General features: G+C 41.3%; 1 protein-coding gene across 1 annotated transcript; it reads right to left on the bottom strand.

Moving 5' to 3' along the window:
* Positions 1-1,664: 1,664 nt before the first annotated feature.
* Positions 1,665-19,130, bottom strand: kcnh4a (potassium voltage-gated channel, subfamily H (eag-related), member 4a). The gene is made up of 16 exons (XM_080487767.1): positions 18,734-19,130; positions 13,345-13,578; positions 13,069-13,200; positions 12,846-12,979; positions 11,434-11,686; positions 9,175-9,332; positions 7,739-7,946; positions 6,086-6,280; positions 5,806-6,005; positions 4,798-5,047; positions 4,496-4,710; positions 4,332-4,370; positions 3,361-3,728; positions 3,190-3,269; positions 2,914-2,990; positions 1,665-2,772 (listed from the first exon to the last, which is right to left on the bottom strand). Exons 1-16 carry the CDS (start codon positions 18,807-18,809, stop codon positions 1,822-1,824), a joined length of 3,570 nt encoding a protein of 1,189 aa, XP_080343893.1. The 5' UTR covers positions 18,810-19,130; the 3' UTR covers positions 1,665-1,821.
* Between the last annotated feature and the right edge of the window lie 7,233 nt (positions 19,131-26,363).

Genomic DNA, 26,363 nt, shown 5'->3' with positions numbered 1-26,363 from the left:
AAGAAGAAAATTAAGTTGTTAAAGAATGAGTCTAAAAAGCTTATGTCACTATTTCACTGTATCAAATTTGGTTTTATGTGGTTTCTGAATAACAATGACTTTAATACCTGTGGGCCAGACTTAACTCGACATCTCAAATCTTTAGATGAACTTCAAACTTTATTGGTTAAAGCTCCATTCTAAGGCATTTTGAACCTTTTATTTGTTCATGGTGGGAAATCGGGAGGCGGTATAACCAATAAAGTGCCCCCACTCACATTACGACTTAAGATCATAATATAATAGTGAAGATGCTACTGTCAATCAATAGCAAATACACAGTATCATAGTTTTGAAATTTAAAAAACAGATATCAACTCAGCTATAGACTTTTATAAACTCTTATAATTTTGACAGAACTTCTATTTCTGAAATAAGCCTTCACAATAAACCTTTACTGATTAACTTGATATTTCTCAAATGATTCATCTTCTGCAGCTTCAGTCGGAATAACTTACCGAAAGCTGCTGTGATCCTTTTGAATGAAGTTATGAAAATACTCAGACGTCTAAAAAAACATCACATTTAATCAAGAAGAAATTTACACACACGATAAACGCTTCAGGTTATTGGGCAGGGAGGTTTGATGGTGAACTCGTCTTCAAGGCGTTACATCAGATTTTAAGCACGGCGTTGTGCATTTAGTTTGTGTTACCACATGTTACCAGTAAGTGGCGCTGCATACTTGTAGTTTGACTTGCCTGATCACATTGGAACTTGTAGTTCAGGGGTCTGCAGCCTGCCGCTCTGGAGCCACATGTGGCTCTTCACCTCCTCTGTAGTGGCTCCTTGAAGCTTTCACAAGATGTAATGTGAATAAACATAAAAAATAAAATAAAATAAAAGAAATTGTATCTACATGCCACACTGATTTTCCTGAATCAACCATAGCTTTGAGTAAAATAAATAAAGGAACAGAAAGAAGAAAAAGGAAAAAGAAAGAAAAATAGAAGAAAGAAAGAAAAAATGAGGAGAAAAAGATTTTTTTTAAAACAAAAAAAGTAAAAGAAAGACAAAAGCAAAAATTGAAAAAAGTTGTAAACAAAAAATAAATAAAAGGTTTTCCTTTGGAATCCTTTAAGGAACAAAGAAGACAAAAGGGAAAAATAAAAGAATAAAACTACTAGTATTGCAATAAATGCTCTAAGCATTGGGAAACGTATCGAGTGTATAAACAGCTAAAGAGTCTAAAGTAGCCAAGATGTATAAAATGACCAAAGCGGGAAAACATTTAAAAATGAGAAAAACAGTTGAAAATGTAATCAAATATTTCTAAATTGTACCTGTGACACTTCACTAATGCAACCTTATTTCTTTTCGTATCGCAACATTTTTTATTTAAGATGATTATCATATTTTATGGCTCCACACATATTATGTTTGGTGGAAGATTAAGAAAAAGACTCTTTTGATCATAAAGGTTGCAGACCCCTGAGTTACACCTTCGACCATGTCAACACTCCTCCTCACGTTTAATGACAACCAAGGCAAAAACAAAAATACACTTTTTATATGTTCTTCTTGTAGATTACTGGTGAAGACAGTGTATGAAGAGTGTTGTCACCAACTGTGTTCTCTGCTGGTTAGTAACATAATCTAAACAAAAATCCACAAATAAGCTATTTAAATTGGAGGCAAGTTATTTATTCTGTTGCTGCTGTAGGAATAAACCCCCATGCATTAAGTTAAAGACTTGTGAATGTATCAGGAATGACACAACACAGTTTAATACACAACAGACACATCATGATCATGCATCAACACAGCGAGATATTGACTTCATCAGTGAGGCGTTTCCCCCACATCTAGAATTTTACCAGTCATGCCATGTGAGTCGGTATTGCTCATCCTCTCGTGATACAGTGAAGCTCTACCGTCTCGCTGAGGGACCTGCTCCAGCAGAGAACACGACAGATCATGTACGTGGTGCCCGGGGCTCGAGCCCACTGGGTCATTTTGTCTGACAGACGCCTGTGGACCTGGGTTGTGCCCTGCGCGCACAGAAGTGTGGACCTTTGAAGGCGTCATGGGGCTGAAGGCAGTGTGATACTGAGGTGGGCCAGTCGGGGTGATTGAGGAATGGATGGGTGTCTGCGACCTGGTCTGATTATATATGGGATCAGGGTTGGTTTGAGGAGTAAAAGACGGATGGGAGTAGCTGGAATTGACTGTAGAACATAACGGGTGAGGGCTGCTCACTGTGGGCGGGTTGTAGACCGCCTGCGAGGCCTGACAAATCACCGGGAAGCCGTTGAAGGTGGTGCTGATGCTCAGGAGGGACGGGCCTCCCTGGGCTTGAGAGTGGCTCATATAAGGAGAGCTCGGAGTTGTTCTGGGTGTTTGAAATGTGCCGCATGGACCCTGCAGCCTGTGAGCGGCGGCGCCTTCTCGGTCAGAGCAGCAGAGATGTAAACAGGACGAGGCAGGGCTCGTAGAGTGCAGCAGGGGGGCACTCCTGCCATGTGAAGGCAGCCCACTGCAGCCCCATGTGTTTCTCGTCGGGTGGTTGACGGCATCGCGATGGAGGTGTGGCCCAGTGGATACATTTAAAGGGACGTGAGGCTGCCAGTTGCCGGAAGTCGTCACACTGGGATTGGGGACCATCTGCAGGCCGTATGAATATGAGGAGGCTGGAGAGGTGTAGTGGAGCATGGCTATATGGGACTGCATGAACTGCATGATGTCGTGGAGCTCTTTGGCCAAGTTGGAAACCTCTTGATTCAAGCTGCTCACCTGAGAAGGAGAGGTGAACAGAAGTTAAATCATGCCTTGAATAAAAAAAGCTGTTGACGGTAATGGTAATAGACCCAAACAATAAATATGGTTTGAAACTAACCCGACAAGCACAAGGAGAGAAATGTTTGATAACGATACCTCTTTGTTCAGCTTGCTGATGTTCTGTCTGACTTCCTCTGTCTCCAGCAATAGGGTAGTGTTCAACTGCAACCGGTCTGAAAGGGGCAAGAAAAATACAGTCACTAGAGTGACACTGATGAAATGAACTGTTTTGTTTAAGACATTCAATCCTAAATGAGAAACTGGTTAAAGACCAACCATAAAATAAAGTAGAATAAGTTTGTCAGCTTTCAGTGTTTACTTTGCACAGATTAAAGTTGAGTTCTTTCCATTGGGCAGCTTGCAGAGGCTTACCAGTGATGTTTGTCTTTGTCTCACTGTGCTCCACATTAAAGTGAAATGTGGGGCCGTTGTCCTCAATTCCATCCACGACTCTGGCAAACAGACAAATGGGTGTTACATAATTGTGAATAGATGAAAAGCAGCCTGCTGATATTTTGGGACGAGTCGGACTGGACGGGTTACCTGGGGCTCAGGTTCAGAGGACTAACACAAGGCAGGGATGGCATGAGGAGCTTGGTCGGCCGGTGGTCTAAGTCTGGGACACCGGCCAGATTGGACAAAGGAGTTGGGGCGAGCGCTCCGTGGATGAATGGCTGAGGGGAGGGACTGTGACCTCTGCCCCCCTGAACGGGCGACCGGCAGAGGTGAAGTGCGTTGATGTGGTGGAGCTCCTCTCCCAGCAGTGTGGTGAGGCAGGGCTGGTGATCGGGGCTGGCCATGCCCTGCAGCAGGGGGACCTGGCTCTGCCCAGAGTATCTGGTGCCTTCCACACTTTTGGCATCATCTGCCTCGATGATGTAGGGCAGTTTTCGCTCCTGAGAGACATGGCCCTGATTAAGACGCACAGCAAACACACTCATTTAAAATATATGATGTTTGTTTGGATAAGAATTTCATATAAATCACATTTTAATTAGATTACATCATCTTGGACACATTTACTGTATTTTTCTGACCAAAATTGGCGTCAGAGGGTTTGTACACTTATTTTCAGATATATACGTTACTTTTCAATATAGGTAAGTTGTATACATAGCCAAACAACTTAAAAGATATGTGACATGGCTCATAAAGTACAATAACATCTCTTCTTGAAAATGATATATCTGTCAAACACAAGTCCAGTTTTTCATGTCTTGCATCAAAAAGAAAAACATAAAAAGCCAGACATTAGACAGGAGATAATAGATTTGCGACAACTATTTATTTGTGATGTGACGTAACTTTTCATTTCGTCATCTTTTAATTTAAAACCCGACCTCTGTTGCCTCTTTTTCCTATTTCACTTTACAACATCTTGATATTCTTTATCTTGGCTTTTTATATCACATAAATTGAAGAATTTAATGAGCTACTTTAAATACTAATAAGTTTGATGTGTCCAAAAGTGAAATATAAAGAGATTTACAGACGAATTAATGTTAGTGACTCACCTGAGATGACTTGGGAGTCCATAGAAATCGTTTCGCTCCCTACAGGTATGAAAGTTAAAATAAACAAGGGATTACACACACATGAGGTGATTTCTGCAGAGGGAGGGTAAATCAAAGAGTGGTAGATATCTGCTTCAGATGAAAATAAACCCAAAATGTCTTACGTCAGCTTCACTGCCCTCTCTTAGATTGTAGGTGAGGTTGTGGTGGATGTCAGAGCTGAAGCGACTGCTGTATTCTGGGTAGAGGCCGAGGACCTCCCTCAACGCCCTCACACTGATGTACTGCAGGTCACAGTAGGTCAGCGCCTTCACATCTGCGTTGGTTTTGATCACTTGCTCGTGATCTGGAAGGTCGGCCCCGATGAGGTCACCTTTCCCTGAAGAGCAGAGTGGATAAAAATGAAGATGCGAACGACAGAGCAAGGAGCACGTGGGTGCAGGCTTGACACAGCGTGCACACTGACCTAGGATGGCGAGAACCATGCCGTCTTTCAGCACCTCCAGGGAGCCGGAGCAGACGAAATAATTTGCCTGCAGGGCGTCTCCGTGACGGATGAGATATTCCCCCGGTGCACAGAAGGACGTCTTGATGTGCAGGGAGAGGGAACGCAGACACCCTCTGCTGGCTCGCTCGAACACGGGGAGCTGCAGGATGTCTTTGTTCAGATGCATGGCGATGTCGGCTCGCAGCTCGTCTGGGAAGTCATGCAACAGCTGAGAGGGAGAGGATGAGGAAGGGCAGAGACTTTAAAAACTATTTGTTAGTGTCGATTTGCTTCAAGAAGTAAACGGTACTTTTTCTTGATGCCAGCAAAACTGGATCCTTGTCAAGCAATCGCGACTAAAAGAAGAGTCGGAATACTACAAACACGAATAGAGTGTATCACATGGTCGCTGCGTTAAAAACACTTGCCTTTATGAAAGTATGGAGAAAATTGGCTCTGAGTTGCTGCAGTCAAAGGCCAGTGCACTCACATTATAGGCCGAGCTGCTCAGTAAAAAATGCATTAAATCTAACACGTTCACAATAATCATTGGCTGTGTCTGCCACCTTCAACAGTGAATTCATTATCTATAAATGTTGACGGGAGGGTGTTAATGAGTGTTCTCTCTTTTTCAGCTCCTACCCTTTTAATTACAGGGAACTTCTCCTCGATAGGCTCCGGCATTGTTACCGAGTTTCTATCTGAGTCAAAGGGCCATCTACTTAAGGAAATGGACTAAGGCTCCAGAGAGTTCGAGGCGCCCTACATTTTAAGGATGACATTTCTGAATCTAAAATCGAACGCCCACACAGGCTGTACTTTTGCTCTGCTCGGGGGCATTACAGCAGCACAGTCAACACATATAGGTTGACAAACCAGTAGACAGTTCTCCTCGGGGCGAAGGTTTTTATCGCTTATTGACAATCCATTAAAAGCTAATTTTATCCTTGGCACAATGAATCACAGCCTTTATTGTTGTTCACTCACCTCGTTGGCATTGATGCCATTGTTGACCGACCAGGTGGCCTGAAAGTACTCCAGCGTCCTCTGCTTCAGCTGCTGAGGAAGCCGATGCACACGGATGAAGTCTTTGAGATCCTTCATGCGCGTGTGGTAGAGCGACCGGCGGGAGTACATGCGCTGGATGATGGCCGTCACGTTGCCAAAGACCACTGCGTGCATCAGGGCTGCAGGCGGAAAGAAGCCGTCTTGGAGCATTGATGAGAAACTATCAGGACAATCTTTGAGTCATCACTTTATAACTCACCACCCATGAGCATGATACAGATAGAGAAAATCTTCTCTGCGTCCGTGTTGGCGCACACGTTGCCAAAACCGACGCTGGTGAGGCTGCTGAGGGTGAAGTAGAGCGAGGCAATGTAGGCGCTGGGCATGGACGGACCTCCCATGGTGCTGTTGACATACGGGGTTTCGAGACGCTTTCCTAACTCCTGAAGCCAGCCTGGTGGCACAGAGCAGAAGCTGGTTGTATATGACTGTATATCCGAGGACATATTAAAGAAGAATATGAGGCAGAGCTTTCAGCTGTCTGGCTCCTCTCATGTAGAACCAGCTCACACTTTAAGGAGACTGACACAGTCTCTACTTTTAAATGCAAAATGCACTTTCTAATGGTTTTCCAACGGTAATAATCGTCCCCGTACCTGAGAATGACACTCCAGAAGTGGACAAAGTCTGTCCTCTCTCTCCCTGGCTTGTTTCTACTTTCAAAAAGGTGTGTTGCTCCGACGAGCACATCAGAAATCAAACCCTACATAGTGTCATCAGGGGTTTAGCCAATCCCAATCAAGGTTGGCCCTCCCTTTGACCCTCCAACAATTAGTCAGCTCTGCTCTGGCACATGGCACCATGAGAGGAAGTATTTCCTCCCCTTCCCAAAATGGGCATGTGTGGGCGGAGCCAGTCCAGCTCATGCAGACACATCAGATTCTTAATGCAGCTCTTATGGTCCAATATTCAAATGGGGGAACATCAAAGAAAAGATGGATTTTGGTCAATAAACTTTGAATTTAATGTTTTTAGACCAACGAGACCATGTGAAAGTGTTGAAAAGCTGTAGAATTACTCCTTTAAGGCTTCGGGGAAGACTTTTCTATTTGATAGAGCTGCTTTAGGTTTAGACTGCTGTGGGACCTACACGGAGTTTCTTTCCTTTCTCACTCACCACGTGTCACTATTACATGTCACTAACATTTTGTCTTGCTCCTGTAGTCTGCAGAGAGTGGATTTATGTCTCTTTGCCTGTTATACTCTCTGTCTCTGTTCTATCCATTTCTCTCCTCTGTCCTCTAACTCCAATCTGAACAGTAGAACGTCTCCTCGTCTCGTCTGGTTCTTTAGGGTTCTTCTTGTTTCCTTTCCACCACCTCTTCTGCTTGCTCATGTGGAATTGTTGGGTTTATTTCTGTTAACTCTGTAACAAACTGCCCCTCGACATATGCACCTTTACCGACTTTGGCCTCTTTAAATCCAGGCTCAAAACCTATTTATTCAGACTAGCTTTTAATCTTCAGTGATATAGTCACATGAAATGAAATGAACCTTGAGAGTTGTAAAGGGCTTTAGAAATGCATTTCGACAGGTTGATGGATCAAAGTGCTTTGAAATGACTATGTCGTATTTGATACTATAATAAATTAAATTGAATTGAACTGAATGAGACAAGTGGTCCCGTCTGGTAAGTGATACAAAGCATAACAGCTGATATAATATGGAATCACATAATGGTAATATACTGGAGTTACTCTGTGACCTCTACTTCCTCTGGACTGAGACAATTCTCTGCATCACTAGAGATCTCCAAGTGCTTGCGTCACTATTGCAACACCTTCCTCCTGGTGGAGCTGATGAGTATGAGGATGGATGTGGGAGCCATCAAACACATAAACGATGCGCTCACCTATGTCAGCGGTGATGGGGTCACTGCTCTCTATCTCTTTGCGTCCGATGACATACCAGACACAAGCCATCCAGTGAGCCAGCAGAGCAAAGACAGACATGAGCAGGGTGAGCACCACAGCGCTGTACTGCGAGTAACGATCCAGCTTCTGTAAGAGGCGCAGCAGGCGCAGCAGGCGAACCGTCTTCAGCAGGTGCACCAGAGAGGTCTGACCACAAACAAAGGCCTCAATTAAACCACACATCTTTACCATTTCAGCTCCATCAACGGACTTCACAGTGTGAGTCACATTCACATTAGTGGTGATAAAATGTGGCGTTCAAGGCACGAACAGAGCAAACTGAGGGATTAGAGCAGGGGTGTGAAACGTACGGCCCTCAAGAGATTTCAATCTGCTACATGTGGCCAAATATTCTATTCCTTTTAAGATAAAAGGTGTAATAAAAAAATCCACTGTGATCTGTAAGTTGTAAAGCATGTGGTGAACTGAGACACAATATTGTCGTGTTTTGTAAAAGGATAGTTCTTTTAATATGAATTTCTTAATGGTAAATTAATACTTTGTTGCACTGGAACAAAGAGAGATTTCAAGTTAAAAAAATTTTGTTCACAAATAATTTAGTTATGTACCTATCAGGCTCACTAGAGAACAAATAGTGTTCTGTGTGGCCAATGAAGTGAAGAGAGTTTGGTACTCCTGATTTAGAGACAACCTGTTCTATCAGTTTAGCCACAGCCTTCTGTTATACTGATGTAGATGAAAAAAAGATTATACATTTAAATATTGGTTCATTGGATGTAAAACAACACAATCTAAATAATAAGTCATGGAAAATTTATAAAACAAATTTTGAAAAGGGAAATATATATATATATATATTGATGGTGTTTATTGTTTTCTTTAGAATAGATTTCTACGGGCTGTGGAGATTTTCCTGTTTTCAATGGTGTCCCTTTTAGGAGAAATGAAATGGTTCCGTTTCTATAGTTGGGAGCCATTAAGTTTGTAAAAGACTTTGTTCAGTTTTGATGCGTGTCCACAATAAATATCAGACTCCCACGGACCGAGTGCCATTTAATCTTGTAAACGAAAATGCCACTACAGTCCCCATTGCACTATCCCCAAATTTAAAGTTACTTCAACTCTAGAAGTTTTGTACAGTTAGAGAGACATTGTTGTGTGTCAGCCGATGCCTTTGGCAATCCAAGACTAATCCACGAGAAGTACAAGGGTTGAAGCAAACAGACAAACAAGACAGCTCAGTGAAGTGCCTCAGTGAGGAGGGAGAGGGATAATCATCAGTCTTTGCTCCGGGGGAACGACAGTGAAACAAGAGTCGCGTGTCTTGGAGTTAAGTGCACTCAGGGACACCGGGGGATTTACAGAAGAGGAAATATCACAGTCGGCTTCTGAATATCTGAAGTGTCAGACTCACCACTGTGATGTTGAAAGCGTAGAGGAGGTCGAACGGTAACGCTGCGATCAGATCCACAAAGAACCAGGTGGTGCAGTAATGGAGGTAGATGGAGCGGGTGTCGTACACTACTTGACCCGACTGACTCACGTAGGTGGTTCGGAAATTCAGGATGATGTCTGAAAGGGAGCAAGAAAATTAAAAAATGTATTTTAAGAATGACGGATGGGATTCAAAACCATCAGCTCAGGCTTTTCAGGAGAACTTGCAGGTGCGTATGAAAGCATTGACAGGTGGAGTCAAGGTTTGTTTTGCAGATGGAGAGAGTGGATCAGTTTGATCAAATATCTTTATGTCTTTACCATCAGACCTCACAAAGTCACAATTAAGTAAATACGATTTTTGTTTGCAATTGCAGTTCAATGGCAAAGTATAATACTTCCTGACTGCCAGCAACCGTTCCACCTTTCACTCCCATTCATCTTGTTTTATTGCTTATTTTCCAGCTTTTATCCTAATCATTACAAAACAAAATATTTTTTTCAAATTTAAAACATCCAGTCATGAGACTAGATGTCAAAAGAACTCTACCTACATCCCCTTGAGCCGATTATTACAACTGTACGAGTGAAACAACTGGTGTCAAGCCAGAGTGAGAAATGAAAAGAGAACGGAAAGCTGTTGTCAAGGATACAACCAACACAACAAAATATATCCTACACAAACCATTGTCAACTGATAACCTTTAAATTTAAACTTTAAAGCTTTTCTTTTTTTGTGGCCCAGAGAATACGTGATGAAAATGTCCATATTTTCACAAAACCAAACAATTACTACAAAAAACAAAAGACTATAATCTCAACATAACGTAATTAAAATGATATTTTCTGGTGCAAAATACAATGAAATGTCCAGGAAACTTCTCCAAGCAGTGGCATTATGCATGTTTTAAAATCTTTAACACCTTGACAGACTAATACTAGTTTGATCTCTTTCATAGCAGCATCACCGATACCTCAGCTCTGGTTGTATTGTGGCTGTTACTTGTAAGACATTAGTTCTCATTTAAAAACAAAGATTGTGCTTGACGAATAGACTCAGGGTGTCTGTGCTTGTGTGTGCACAGAAAATGATCCAATATGCAAACATGGATTAAAAAGCAGAATGTGGTCCGTGATTGATGAAGCAGCCCCGAACAGAAGACTTGGACATCTGTTTTAGCGTCGGTAGACTGGCTGTCTCTTTTAGAATAGAATTCAAATTTATTTCTATTCATATACACCTCATGGGCAAGCGCCCACGTTTCAAACTGCATTTTAACATCAGCTAATGCAGCTTTGTAAATTGTTCCTATCGCGAAACACAGAAAGAATACTTTATAATTTTGACTTTCTTGTTAAAAACAAACCCAAAACAAAACAGCTCAAATCTTTTTATGTGGACTAGAATTCTTTCAAACTGTTTTCTTTTCTGATGCAATTTGTTAATTTTTCTTTTTTATTTCCTCTCCTTCATGTATTTTTTTCTCCTTTTTGAATCATGTAGCGCTGTAAGTTGTATTTTATGTAGAAAAGGTGCTTGTTAAATAAAGTTATTATTATTAAAGAAGACACGGCTGGCAACACTCAAGGAAAATAATGGAGGCTTGAGCAACAGACATGACAAAGACACAAGACAAGAAACAAGGAGCCGGAAAAATGGGACAAAACCTGTAAAAAGAAAACAGGGGAAAAATATAGAAAAATACACAAGGTTGACAACAGACTGAGGCTGTATTAGAAAGCAAGGACGACTCGTGAAACGAACACACCGCTCCACTGGTCAATAAGAATGACTTGCCGTCACAAAAAGGTGTGGTAGGTGACGGGGCATGAGCTAAGTCTGTGTAACAATCTGTTTCCAGACTGACTGGAGAGGCGAGAAGAAGCAAAAAAAAAAAAAAAAAAAAAGCCATGTGACAGATGTGCTATCACACTTTCTTTGAAGGAGAACTGGGACGAAGTGAGAGAAATCTAATTATGATTCTTAACCTGGGCCAGCAGAGACACCTCATGCGGGAGAGGACGGGTGGGAGGGAGTCATGTGCTCATCATTGCCAGGGAAACCACAGCGGCTACATCAGAAAATAGTTCATGCACAAAGTAAACTTATTATTGCTCTGTTTACATTGCTGCTGGAGATATTCCAACTCAAAGGTCAACTGGCGTGCCCTTTGCAATAAATACATTAGCTACGCATTACGCCACTCATTATAAAAGTATTCTGATCCAACATGAATACCAAGCATGAAGAGCATCTCCACTGCGATGTCGCTGCCCATCGTGCTCCGGCTGACGAGCGAGCGCTGGTCGCTGCCCTCGTCGTGGCTGACGAAGCAGACGTTGTAAGGCACCGTGACGGCCACGTAGAAGGTGGCCAGCAGGATCAGCCAGTCCCACAAGGCTTTGGAGACGCTGTAGTGCAGCAGGATGAAACGGGACTTCTTGACAGTCGCCACCTTGTACTCGGGTATGGAGGGCTTCTGGAACACACTCTGAAAAACACACCGCAAGATGTTTAAACGAGGAGGAATTGATACGGCTGGCGTGCCTGATTTCATGAATAGATTTTTTTTACAAGTTCACTCTCCACTCCTAACACCCCGTTCTGAATTTATTGTGATTCAGCTATTCTGTAAAAAAACAAAAACAACAACACATATTGTGACATTTCTACTCAGCTTAGTGTCAAATCCTGAACTCACAGCAGCTTTGATTAGGTCCCAACTGATGTCTGAATATTACCATGACACCAGATACATTTGATTAAAATGTCATCTGTGTTTACATCGTCCATTATTGAAATCTTTTGTCATCAAGAAGGAAAATGGTTGATTGGAAGGAAAGCTAAAGAAAATGTAAAAAATAACATCCCATCGTCTTGTTGATATTAAAATCAATACTTTGGGGTGAAAGCAGATGGAGGGAGGCTTTTGGCTTTGAGAGTGGAATTGACACGGTTAACTAAAAACTCATAAAGTAGTAAGCTTGTCATCTGCAGATCCACACTAAACAACATGTTGACGAGTGATGGTTAGAATAAACAATTTATAGTGCTTGCGCTACATTTAATTGTGTTATTTCACTCATTACATTCATTTTTCACTAAAATATTGAGTGTTAAGGACTCAAGAAGTTTTCTGGAAATCCATTGCATACTTTACTTTTATCATTATGTCTATCATTTACGATTGTTGTTCATTTTCTGCTGGCATCTCAGTGAGTTACACTACTAACATTGATGGGGAACAAAAAGTAAAAACAATCGTTCAGACAATCATTTCCTAAGGAAACATCACAATCGTCTCTTTTACTTGAGGCTGAAATCCTTTAGGGAGACACAGATTTGTTTCTTCAATAAAGGATCGCTGAGTAAATCTGTAAAGCCTGTTATTGCAAATGTGGTGCGGTCCAATATTGATAATGTCGTTCTATATACAATCTTGGTGCTGTCTCACATTTGAAAACAATCAAAATTAACTACCACCAATCAGGATTATTGATGACACCGTCTAATGTGAACAGACAGGAAATCCTTCATGGTGACGAGAGGTGACAGAACTTTTTTTGATTTCAAAACTGACATATTTGATGTGCTTGCTTTAGAACAATAGATGGATTTTACTGATATGGTGTCTTTCCACTTAAACTCACGTTGGTCAGCTTCCTCTTGCCCCTCTGAGTGAAAAGGTTGTTCAGCTGGTGCACAATGCTCCTCCCGCTCTCTCGAGCTCGGGAAAAGTGTGACCTGTTGCTTTTTCTGCTTTGGTGAGCAGCTTCAGAAATACCTGAGGGAGAAAAAAAACAAAAACTAAAATGAACACAAAGGATGCAGATTAAATAGCAAACAGTTGAAGCAGCAGTGATTTGGACTCACCTTCTCCTTGAGCGTAGTGATGGCCTTTGCCATGAGATTCGGTGACGTCCTTGAAGGATAACAGGAAGAGCACCACCTCACCTTTCTCATTTTTAATGGGCACAACATCCAGGAGGCACCAGAACAGATTACCTGAAAGTATAAAAATGTTGTCACACAACTCTCACACCAGAGCAAATATTGGACGCTTATTTAGGCAATGCTTTTTTCCTCCCTGTCTGCATGTCGCTTCCTTAATGAGTGGAGATTACCATTTTGAAATGTGTGTGATCCTACCGTTCTTCCTATAGAAGCAGACTTGTTCCTGGTACTCCTGCTGTCCTTCCAGGGCTTTGTCCACCTGCTGAGTCACATATTCGTTGGTCTCCGGGCCGTGAAGGAAGCTGCACGTGCAGGTTTTCTGCATCACCTCCGTCCGAGCGAAGCCCGTCAGCTCACAGAACCCGTCGGAGCAGTAAACAATGGGGTACCCACAGCGACCCTGGGCATTTCCCAGCAGGAAGTTACTGTCTGTGAGGCGAATGAAACAACATAAAAGTGAGGCGACTGTGCTAAATCTCACAGGTGTAAGAAAACTCGAGATACAGCCAGTTCTTATTTACAAATCCTCTTTCCTCGCTCCCTTTTTATACATCGCCCCATTCATGATTCATGATTTGTTGAAGCAGAAACATAAAGCAAATGTTCTTTTCCTTATGAGTCATTCGGTCTGCTTTCCGTTCAGCACCCTGAAATAGTATCAGAGACATCAGAGAGGCTTTTAAAGTTTGTTTTTGGTTGTGTGTGATGTCTGAGGAAATGTGCTGGGTCTCAGCTGGCTCTCAATGAGGGACCAGAACCTCACAGAATCTTTGGACCGTAATTATCAGGAGATAGCATGCTTCTACACAGCCGCCGGGGGAGCAAAAAGATTTGAGTATTTACACATCTGAACACACACAGATGCAGATTTCCAGGCTTTCTGGGGACATTCTAATCGATTCCTGCAGATTTACTGTGAACTCAGGCATAACCTAACCCAAGCCCTTATCGTAGTCTGATCATGAAACGTGCCTGAAGGAGACTTCAGATTTTGTCCTCATCATGACATGATTCTCCATATGTGAGTGCTCGATCAGGTTGACATCCTCTCAGGTGCACACATGCACACACACTCACAGTATATTTCTCTGGCGATGACACATTGGCCTGATTCCCTGCCGACTTCCCTGCAGTCCATGCATTGTATTAACAGTGATTTGTCATGCAGTTACAGTTAAATTCTCAAGGTGCTACAATATGTGAAGAAATAATGAAAACAGCAACAGAAAAATGAAAGTAAATCCTGACCATAGAAACCACAAAACAGTATTGTGTGCCTTTTTGAAGAATTTAACAATCTCACTCCGAATTTAAATAAACTCATCTCTGAGGCCTTGCTTACGCATCACTTTTGCATTTTTTTGTTTCAAAAAAGTTTCACGTTTACACAATAAAGTTTTGGACACGATGTCCGTTTAACACGGACGTGACAGAAATACTGAAATGGTTGTTTGCTCATGCGCAGTTGCAGCTTTTTCAAAAAACGTGTGTTCCCCTCGTTTCCCTGGAGGCAAAGTGTTTTTGAAAAGTTCCACCTTGGTAGCTGTTTTCAAAAGTTGCGTTTTCAGTGGCTCTGAGACCCAATAACGACAAAACATTTTTGAAATCTTGAAAATGTTGTCATGTAAATGAGGTCTTAAGTCTGAATTCAACCTCACCCTATCTGGAGCTTGACCTTCTAATGTTACCAACATTTAGTGATTTTGGTCATCAGGAACCAGAATTTCAGTCCCTGCTGTGATCTGAGTCCTTATGGGTTAGTACTGAATCCAGCTCAGGCACATACCAAAGCCTAACACATTGCATGAACCCACATTCATGTCCTGCAGACTAAATGTAACAAGAACTATCCTCACTGTCACAAAGCGCCGACTCAATTGCTTGAACATGTTTACGGACAAAACAAACTTCTTCGGGAAAAAAGGCCAATTCAAAAACAGAAAACTTCTGTAATATGTGACCGGAAAACCAAAATACAAGCCAGTAAAACTGAAAACGAGTAATGAAAACAGCGACTTATCCAGGTGAAGAACATAAACATACTTGGTTGTGCAGGCAACTTCATCATGGGACATCTAAGTAAAAAATGAGGCACAGCTGATAACAATCGAGGGTACTCACTGTACAACAGGGACTTTTTCAACACACAACACATGGAATATTTGTGAGCTATGAGAGACAAATGAATATTTTTATTCCTTCCTGACTTCAAAAGACACAAAAGTTAAATAAAGTTTTGGAATATTCAAAGATTTTTGAATACTTCAGTGATTGAAAAGTAGTTGATTTGAATTTATAAAGCTGGATCCCTTTATGTCTAAGAAGAAAAATGACATTTTAAAACATTTTTTCTTCGTCTTGACACATGAACCAAAGCTTTATTGGCAATAGCGGCGGAGACGAAGATCTTTGTGAACTGAGTTTCGTCAAAACATCACGTCGAGATGATATAAAAACAAACAAACACCGAGAGGGAATAAAGTACAACAGACACTCTTTGTATCACTGTGGCAGGAGGTGTGGGTGGTAGAGCCGAAGAAAATAACGCTACATTATTCCAAAGAGTGAATCCATTCGGCGTGTGAAGGGATGAAATCAGAGGTTACGTTTCACATTGATCGGAGGCGGGCTGCCATGTGGGGGAAAAATAATTTGCCTTCGAAATGAGATGTCAGAGATGACACCACGGTTACTTTTACCATCAGAAATATTGCACAAAACACATTTTCTGTTATTGAAACCATTCAAATAAAGCTTGCCGATGTACAAAGCACGAGTGGGTCGACGACTTGCTCGTAGGCTGAGGTTTAATAACAAGTAGTTTATTGTTTCTCCTTATGAGCGGCGCAATATATTTCAAAATAAATGATGTGGCGGGTCATACACTGTTGTTGTCAAGAGCAACAAGAGCGGGATATTTCCCGTCTGTATTTTGCTCTTTGAAACATCCTTTCATTCATCCATTCATCCTACTGCACTTTAAAAGCAAAAAAACAAACAAAAAAAAAAACGTATTAAAAGTTTTTCTGAGTGACCGTGTGAGAGCAACATTATAATGGCGATCAGGGAAATGTGGAGCACCTGCTCTGACACCGCTCACAATGAGCACCGGCCTTTGTGCTCTTCCCCGCGGCTAAGAAAGTAAACAAAGGTGCAGTTTATTTAGATGAATACTCGGAGAGAAAGAGAGACAGAGATGTGCACTCGCCAGCTGTATTTGAAACCATTTTTTCAAACCAGATATCATTGTCAGTGATGGGGGGGGGGGGGGGGTGTTAAAGCTTTTGTTTCAGAGGAAAACACATGCAATTAGTAATGTGTGGATGTTTTCTCTACCTGATGTGTGTGCTGTTAATCTCACAAGCTAAATTAAGATCTTTCCACACTTGTGTTGCCATGGAAATTTCTGCTGGCAACAAAAAAAAAGAAGAAAAAAAAAAAAAAGAAAAGCCAAACATATGGCAATAGTGTAATTTGCATCTCTGGGGTTATGAAGACACCCTGCCCTCTGAAACATATTCAACAGATCTGACTGCCGGAGTGAGAATTTGAAGGTGGCTTCAAATGTTTCTTTTTTTTTGTTTTTGATTCACCTGATTCCCTATTCAGTCCTTTTAAGGAACTCGGTCTGACTTTTGTCCCTGCTGTAGCACTTCCTGAGCAAAGAAGGGAATTTATCTGTGAATCAATGCACAATAATATAACATTTCAACAGCAGTTCAGGAAATTAGCAGATCGTAGGGAAAGGAGCACACATATGTGATGTCCCTGTTGCCACAGGCCTCAAAGCAGAAATACTGTCTTATATATGATAAATGCCACCGTCCGTCGCTGAAGTTAATTACCTGTTTTGATGTGGTGAGTGACTAGATGAATAATTTAGACTATTTCTTTCACTTTCAAAGAGGCTGACTGAACAAGACCTCACATGACGTTTGATTGGCTGTTGGCCTCTGCATAATTCATTTTAATTAATCAGCCCCCCCCTTCATCGGTATCAGGGTCATGTGGAATCCACATGGTGAGGGTTTCAGTCCAGTTTCACTGAATATCTTCTGTCAACTGGCCTCGTCACCCCACACGTTCACCCTCACGCATATAATACAGAGGCTTTCTGGTAGAAGGACTGGATAAAATGTGCGATTTGTGCAAATTCTTAACAATTCTGTGTGTGTGTGTGTGTGTGTGTGTGTGTGTGTGCTTGAAGTCATGATAAACCTGAGGAGTTATAGATAGAAAAAGTGTCATCACAGTGAATTCATAGATTTGTCAGGGTGTGAAGGACAAACAGAGTCGGATCCATTCACCCCCTGTCACGCTTTTTCATCATGTTCTGGAAAGAAATGTCTGCAACAAGTTGATATTTATTCACTCTGCACAAAAGCTGGTGCAGTTAACCAGACCTGAAATAGTCCAGGAAAAAAACCTTCAAATCAACCGAGAGAGACATTTTATTTGGACTTTTCACTGCGCCTTGAGATATTGTTAAAAACATGCAAAGGTAAAGATTTTAATCCTATTTTGGTGTAAATTTAAAAAGAAAATCAGATTTTATGAAAATAAAGTTATTGAATGTTCATGTTATATACAGATTATCATGCGGCACGACCCACTGCGCATCAAACGGGGCTTCATGTGGTCCTTGAACTGAATAGATTTTGACGCTCCAGCTCAATGTAGATGCAGCCGTCTAACGTTATCAATAAATCTTTAACGATATGTCACTTGACAGACAATAAAATGCGACTCCAAAAATTCCCAAAATAAAAACATTTTCAAACACATATAAAGGCACGTGCAAGCACGGTTACAAAACACACACGTAAATATCCAGAGAGATGAAACTTAAGCAGTTAGACGTGCGTTGTTGCTGCACTTGCGAAAAGATTGTTTGTTGATGTGATTAAAATCGTCCCTCAGTCGTTGTCGTTATTTGCGCTTAAGATAAAAGGAGAAAATTATGTGTGAAATATTTACTAAAAAGAGTAGAAGTGTCATTCTGTCGGATGAAAAACAGGAAGTGCACATATATGATGACACTATTCACTGATTGCAAAGCATTTAAATATAAAACCACACCGGAGGTTCTATAGAAACCTGCTCTCGTCATCCCAAAGCCTATTTGCTCCTCATTATTGTCCAATTCTTCGAATACGTTGAAGCACCGGATTGGAACCTTTGACGCGAGCTTAGATAACATGCAAAGTGACGATTGACCAGCGCGGACGACTGAGGAAAAACTACATCAGAGCTCAACATGTGGCTCCTTAATTCCAATATATTTCGAAGACTGCTGAGTGGATCCCACTTACAGTTGGACACGTTTGTCAATGTCAGTATTGTCACTGGCTGTCACAATCCCAAACTGGGTTATGAAACGCCCCCGGCCAAAGTCCTAAAAGCCAGACTTAGCCGGTGCAGTTGAATCTGTAAAACTGAGACAAAACTGTTACACAATGTGAACTACTGAAGTGCATCCCTTGAGAAAACAAGTGACGTCACAATGGGGCAAAATTGCCGATCCAGGAGCAGACATTTAAACATTTATATTTAGCATTTAAACATATTCTTTAAAGATACTTACGGGTGCCGTCAAAGTGATTTGCAATGGAGTCTAAGAAGGTGTTTTGAGGCGCGAGGAGGCCCTTCATCACAGGCATCTTGTGCTGGATGGAGAAAAGGCTGCGGGTTCAAGCAGTTGGTCACCGTTCCCCGAAAGGAGAAGCTCTCTCCTGACTCTTCCACTCAGTCAACTTCTCGCTCTTCCTTTGTCGAGATGAAAACCGCCGACTCCTACGAATCAAACTGTTTTTCAGCCGCGTGAATCTTCTCCTGCAGCGCCGACTCTGCTGTCTTCAGACGTGCATCTCTGCGCTCTCAGCACTGCTCCCGCATCGCGGCAAAGTCTCAGCTGCTTTTCAGTGTAACTCCACTCCACCGTGGTTCCTCCGAGCCCTCGCCTCTCTCCCTCCCTTTCTCTCTCTCTCTCTCTCTCTCTCTCTCTCTCTCTCTCTCCCTCTCCCTCTCCATCACTGATACAACAAGCCTGAACCATCCCCCTTTTTTGCACACCATCACTTTATTAGACACTGCTCATCTTCTTTCACACAGAAAAAATTATGTCCTCCTTCTTCTCACCCCCCAGAGAAGTTATTTTGAACTTCTCTCTTTTTCTTTTTGCCTTCACACTCTCTAGACCTTCGCCTTGTGAGAAATCCATCAGCATGCCTTTCTGTTGCACAGATTCAGATGCCATTAAGTCCACGTGACACTAAGACACCCAATGAGAGATTCACCACGTTGCCGCCATGACAGATATTCCACAACACGTTGAATACAGAAAAAGTGACACTTCTTTGTGGACTGTATAGAAATGGCGATCAGAGGTCAAGGAGAGCCTGGATGATTCACTCCGTGGCCTTGGACATTATTGTGGATGTCCTGCACGCGTCTTGTTGGTCTGGTTTCTCAACTTAAACTCTCTTTTCATCATGGAGCAATAATGTGAGTATATGTTTGAGTATACATACTATTTTCTTTACGTAGCAATGATACCTGAACATCTAATGACATTTGTTTACATGCACTTAGTTTCTGACATACACTCATGAGTAAATTGAATCCACAATTTATAACAGAATATTTACGTGTGTTACATTTTTTGTGTCTATACCTTACAACTGTTGGCAAAAATATCTACGTTTTCTTCACCTCCTGCGGTGATCGTCTCAGTCGTAGCTGCGCTCTCATGTATCCTGTGGACACTGGAATGGAGACTTGTCATCTATCATAGACAATCGGATCGGAGTCCACTGATCATAGAGTGGACGAGCAACAAGACAAACGGGACCAGTTGGTGAGTCCAGTCTTACCTGCTCTAACCGACAAACCTGCCAGTCCTGGTCGAGGGCAAGCAAAACCCAGAAACACACACAAATCTATGTCACACCAGAACGACGCTCTCATTTCAAGGCACTTTAACAGAGAAAACCCCAAAACGGGCATCAGAGAGAAAGAAAGAACTTCCTTTCATCAGGAAGAAACCTGCAGAACCAGACTCAGAGGAGGAGAATTTCTGTAGAACCAGACCTCTTCCTGTTCTGGTTGCGGTTAGTGGATAAAAGGAGAGAAAAGAACCAGGCAGACAGAGCAGGGTTTTAAACCCCCGGGTTCAGGGACGGGGTAGGGATGCTCTATTGAATCTAACAGACATAACGCCACTCGCTGCTGACGGGCTGGGGCGTCAGGCTCAGACCACAAACCTCCAGTTCCACTGCGAGAGAACATCCGCCTGTAAAATAAACAGGTCCGGGGAGATGTGCACAAATCTATAAACGCACTCAACAAACATATTATATAATGTTTAGATCTGCTAAAGATGGTGAAAAAAGTTTTTCTTTACCCTTGTGTTCATTTTACAAGTCATAACATGCAGAGCTGTTCAGTTGAAATATCACCAGGCGTTTGTGTTTATTCCTGAAATAATTGGCTGGTATTCATATTATTGTTGACTGTGTCATCTGATAAAACATCAAATCCTTTTTGTTGTAACACACAAGACCAGCCAGTACCCACCGATCCTCGAATAACGACACCCACTGCTTCTTCCGCGTTACATTGATGAATCATCTCCGGCAGGTTTTGGAAGTAGCACAGAGCCTCTTTGTGTCCATTGAGACTTAACATTTCAATAATGCACGTTTGATGAAAATCAATACCCCCAAAATGTCAAAAGCGCAGTACAATAACATCGGTATTATCCTTCATCGTCTGACAGGTGGGATTTTGGTTAGTAATTTATTTCCACTCCTGCCACTTATCATATTGAACCTTTTGTCAGGCGAAGCGAAGACTGTAACTTCTGCATTTCTTCCTGTAACTTTAAAACTAATGACGATGAGGAAATTAAAGTGGGGCTGGAGATCAGGTAGATACAGTTTGTGCTTGATTTCTAAATTATGTGACGATTTTTTAAATAGACAAGGCTTTACACCTCTTGGCACATAAAAACCTTTTTTTTTTTTACCCCATGAGACCATATTTAATGATATGCACCTACAAGCAGTGCAGGTTACCAAATGTCTGTTTTCAGAGGCCTAATGCATCCAGAAAGTCATTTTTTCTTTTGCAAAGAACCCAATTGATACTGTATAAAATGTCAAAATAGAAAAAAAATTATTCTATAATCTTCTGGTGCAGTTCAGGGGTCTGCAACCTCCTTTCAAAAAAATCATTTTTTTGTCACTTTGCACTAAATAAAATTCTTCTGGAGTCACAAAACATGTTTAATTATAAAAGATCACACAGTTTATAAAGTTATTTGTGTCTGTAATGCATGTAGTTCTTGCTAAATGTACATTCAGGACGTTTTGTGACTACAATTTAGATTTAATGTTGCTGTTTGAGCTTTTGTAGTCATTTTTAGCAGTTTTGAAAATAAGGCGACTTTCTGCATAATTTATTTGTGTTCATCAAGCAAGATTGTATTTTGTTTAAACTATTTACACTTTCATTTTTTTATACATTAAAAACTTAATTTTGTCTTAGTATATGTCGATTCTCTTATTCTGTGGAGCTTAATGCTGATGGCTTATGGGTATTGTAGTATCTGGTGTTTCGAAATACAGAATAAAGCACAGTCAAGATAGCAAGATTGTTTTATACGTTATGTGGATGAATTTAAAAAGATTGACTCACATTTCTTAAATTATTCACATTCCCTGAAGAAAATCACTCTTTCTTCTATTTTGAACAAAAGTTCTTTTGACTTCAATACTAGATTATTTGTGTAAACAAACTTGACTTTTTAGTTGATTTCACAGCTCATTTGACCACTATAGTAATTCTTCTCTACACTTCCTTGCAGTCGATGCGGTGACGTGTTTGATTGTTTGAAACTTGGACTGGCAGACTCATGGTGCTTCCATCAAGCAGGAGCAGCTGGTGACCATTCACCTGGATGTGACTGAAGGCCTCTGATTACAGGCGAGTAGCGGAGCAGCTCCTCTGGCTTCCATGTTTCTGGAGTGGCCGTTTCAATCACAACCATTTAGTTTGGAGAAGGGATTGCAGGTAAATCAGTTCAACCTGCCAGCTGATGAGGTGATTTCATGGAATTTGTGTTCCGCACATGTTTTCTGCCGGCGCTTTCGCTTCCTCACAGGAAGACAGACACGCTGATGGTTTAAATGTACAATATGTGTGTCAGTCTCTCTCTTTTAGCACTGGCATGAATTAAGAACTTGTCTAGAGTGTAAATTTAAAGGTCCCATAATTTGCAAAATTCACTTTATAATGGTTTTCTAATAGTAATATGGACCCTATAGCCTGTGTATGAGGCCACAGAAGTGAAGAAAGACTGTCATCTCCTTCACTTGCTGGTACTACCTTTTAGAGAAAGAGTGCTCAAACAGGCAAATCAGACATATTCCTTCATGACATCACCTAGGGAAATAACTACTCCCGCTGGTAGTGGATACTCACATTAACCCTTTCACAGGTAGTTCAGCTCTGCCCTTTAAAATTACAAGTGGGTGCCATTTTTTCCAAAACAGACATCGGGTACACCAGGGGTGTCCAAGCTCGGTCCTGAGGGCCGGCGTCCTGCAGGGTGGAGCTCTCTCCTGGGTAAAGCACACCTGATTGCAATGAAGAGGTCGTTATTGGGCTTTTTCACAGCCTTGGTGATGACATCATCATTAGATTCAGGTACCAAGGCTTGATTTGGGGCAAAACACTTAGAATACGATGTTGTTGGACCTCTGGCAACTTTGTGAAATCGTTGAAAAACTGTATAATATGGAACCTTTAATAGGGCGTGGAAGAACTTTTGGTTTATCTAACAATAGAGTGAAACATGTGAGCTTTAGGTTTTTATTACATCTGAAAACAACCTTAGTTAACATATATACAATATTAAACATTTTTGTAAAGTACACACTGGAAACAAACGATTCATCAGCCTGCATTTTGAAAGTCTTGGTTTACTCTAGGCTTTAGGTCTTCAGTCAGGTAAAGGTGTGAGCACTGCACTGCCTGTCTGAGCCATCCAGTCCACGTACTGCTGCCCGGCCCCCCGGCTGGTCCTCTTCCCCATGGTGAGGATTCCGGCCGCCTGGTTCCTGGAGCCATGGAGGAGCTGGTGGAGCCGGCCCTGCAGCCGGAGCTCTTCCTCCCCCCGCTTGCCCAGGGTGAGGATCCCAACGGAGGCGTCTCCCGCCAGGGCGCCCCCGATGCTCCTGCTGCCGGAGCGGCACAGCAGCACGTAGAGGCGGCAGGAGCGGGACGGCTGGCTGCAGCACTCGGACACAGTATGAGCATCACAGGCCAACCGAGACAGGAGCAGCATGGAGAGCAGCATCAGGGCTTTCTGTGTGGGGAGATCCACAAACACTTTAAAAGTCTTGTCTCTGTTTTCTGAGGTTAACAGCTCAGAACTTTGGTTTTCTTCCATTGAATGACAGGAAAACGGTATAAATGGTTGAATCACAATGTTGACTATATTTGTTTTCGTATGTGTTGTTTCATTAAAAATACTGAAAATACGCAGTATTTTTGCTCATTTTGCATATTCCAATCTGTTCCATCAATTTCTCTGTATCCGAACATAACACTTGTAAAAAAATTATTCAAATTTTGAGATTTCCCTTAATTCAAAAGGAGATATAATTGTGCTTTACACACTCACTGCATTTAAATCAGCAATAAAAACATGATTATTTACTCAGGCTTTAATAGATTTTACTCTTACTTTATTTACAATCCCTTTTGTATGCCTTAATTTAATGTATTTTTTTCTTCCTTGTAAAGCACTATGAGTATTGCATCTGAATGGAGAAATAACCATACCTTTAAATTAGGTCTATGATATCATACATAAGACAATTAAGTGAAAAATATATACTCATGTGTTGGAAACCAGCTTACTTTTAACAGGTGAAACAAAAAAGATTTGGGAATCAGTTTGCATTTCACGTGTTAAAAGTAGTGCAAAACTGCACTTTATGCACAAAATATGCATATTTGGAATGGACACACAGACCTATCTCAAAAAATACATTTGGAAGTTAATTGTACCTGTAATTTCTTTTAAACCTCCTTATCTTTTAGTTTGATTCCACACAAACTGAAACATTTGGGATGTTTTGGATTAATTCTTTCTAATATTAGAATATTATAAAATGTTTCTAATTTCCTTTCTTTTAACACACACTGTAATAAAAAACAATAAAGTCATATAACTCATGGTAAACAAACAAATAAACAATCAATGTTGTAAGAAAGGAAGTCAGGGAGATATTTGGTTAAATATTGGGGTAACTTACTCATGGCTACATGCCAAATCACCAGTTACAAGATTTAAAAAAAAAAAACCCGTTATAACCCATAATTCTCGACTGAAAACAGACAGTGAGCTCCCATTATAGGTTTTTATTCTATTATCTTATACATATAGATAAAAGTTGAAGAAGTGAGACAACAAATAACAGAATTGTGTTTAAAGCCGGCCATATGTACCTGAATAAAGACAAAAATATGTAACTGTGAAAAGAAGAAACCATCACCTTACCCTGTTTGATGCGTCCATCCCTGCAGCTTTCTGTAAGTTGGTGGGAAACCACATCATCCTCCTCCTGCTGTGAGCGGGACTCTCCTGATGTCTGATCTCGAGAAGTCGTGTGTCTTATATATATCGTCTGGAGTCGTCCACGCCATTAGTCCTCAAGACGTCACCCAGGCCAAAAAACCACTAATTCGCTTTTCTGCCTTTTTGCTCATTTGAAGTTTGCTGCCATTAATTAGCCTCCTGATGCAGATCATCTCCATGGCACCTCTGTGAATCTGCGATGCACTGCAGGTATGTCTTTGTGGCCGCATACTGAAGGTTTATTAGGGCATACCATGATGAGTGGTGAGGGAATGAAGTCAATTAGCTAATGTGTCCAGTGTGCTCAAAATATCATCCATATATATATATATATACTGTATATATGTGAGAGAAAAAACTGATGCCCTTTCTCAGTTCTAATGACAAGCTAATTCAAAGGCAATGTTAATGAGCGGCTCTATAACAGCAAAGGATTTTGATGTTACAACAGAGTATTTCCATCGGGAAAAAAAAAAGTACTATTAGATTAACTTACAGCTATGTATTTAAGGTTTTGTTGCCATCTTATGGACAACAGAAAGCACTGCTTAAAAAAAAAAAAAAAAGTGGCTTTTTCAGATAAAACAAATGGTCTAAACTGAGTTTATCAATAATAACATCTCTCTTAATCAAGAGAGTTAATGGTGCATCACAGTGCATCAAAAGCGATCAATAAAGATTTCCAAAAGCTCTATTGATTGTGGAAAAGCCGCTTTCAAACTGCTCCGCAGGGCCGGCCAGGTCCATTTGTATGAAACGTTTTGAAGCATTTCCAGGTACTGATTGATGTGTTGCTGCGATTCTAGTCAAACTGTAAGAGTGGCGAATTTAACAAACCTACGACTCAAAATGCCAAAAAGAAAAAAGCAAAAAAAAGGCAATGGGTTTTTGAAAATGTCATTAACAAATGGTTATTAATTAGCAGGGCCAGTTTCCATCCTGGAGAAGCTTCACAGCAGTGAGGGCGGTCCGCAACTATTGATTTTTGATTGATTGACCATTGTCCATTTACTCAATGAAGCTGTATTCTTTGCCGCTGGTACAGTCTTGTTAACTTTCTTTCGTCAAATTCAACTTTTTCTTTATTCACCACCAGCTTCTCCTCCCGCTGATGGCTTTGCGAACTTAACTTTGCGTGTATCACAGACACTTTAAAATTGTTTTTTTCTTTTCTTAGTATCCTTAAATAAATGATACACTTCTGTTGTAAAACGCTTAAACTTAGTAGATTTGCGACATAAGTTAATTAAATGCTGACTCAACTATTTTTTAAAACATATAGAAATGAAACCCCTTAAAATCCTGTTTTTCAAGCATTCTGTCACTGAAGTGGCTCAAAAACCCACGTGAAGCAAAAATAAACAAGAGCAGACGAGGTAAACAATGAAGCCAGTTTTAATGGGCCACTTAAAAGGAGCTCTTACAGAAACCACATCCACTTGGGAGTGAAACACGCCAGGCTATCGTTGGACCCCGCGTGTTGTGGCACTAACCCGTAAATCCCTCCATCCAGCCCCGCATGCGCCGGCGGTTCTGACCCGCGCCGCAGAACGACAGCCATCGACTC

The sequence above is a fragment of the Lipophrys pholis genome, assembly GCF_963383615.2.
Source record: "Lipophrys pholis genome assembly, chromosome: 19".
Lineage (NCBI taxonomy): Eukaryota > Metazoa > Chordata > Actinopteri > Blenniiformes > Blenniidae > Lipophrys > Lipophrys pholis.
This window is presented reverse-complemented; position numbering and strand designations above follow the sequence as displayed.

What these genes read in the sequence shown, in the direction of transcription:
- kcnh4a (XM_080487767.1), bottom strand. Translation starts at nt 18,809, where the DNA reads ATGCCTGTGATGAAGGGCCTCCTCGCGCCTCAAAACACCTTCTTAGAC. An exon ending in AAATCACTTTGACGGCACCC is followed by an intron (nt 13,579 to 18,733) that starts GTAAGTATCTTT and finishes TTCGCCTCACAG; the next exon opens with ACAGTAACTTCCTGCTGGGA. An exon ending in ACGCTTTCAACATCACAGTG is followed by an intron (nt 7,947 to 9,174) that starts GTGAGTCTGACA and finishes GTTTGTGGTCAG; the next exon opens with ACCTCTCTGGTGCACCTGCT.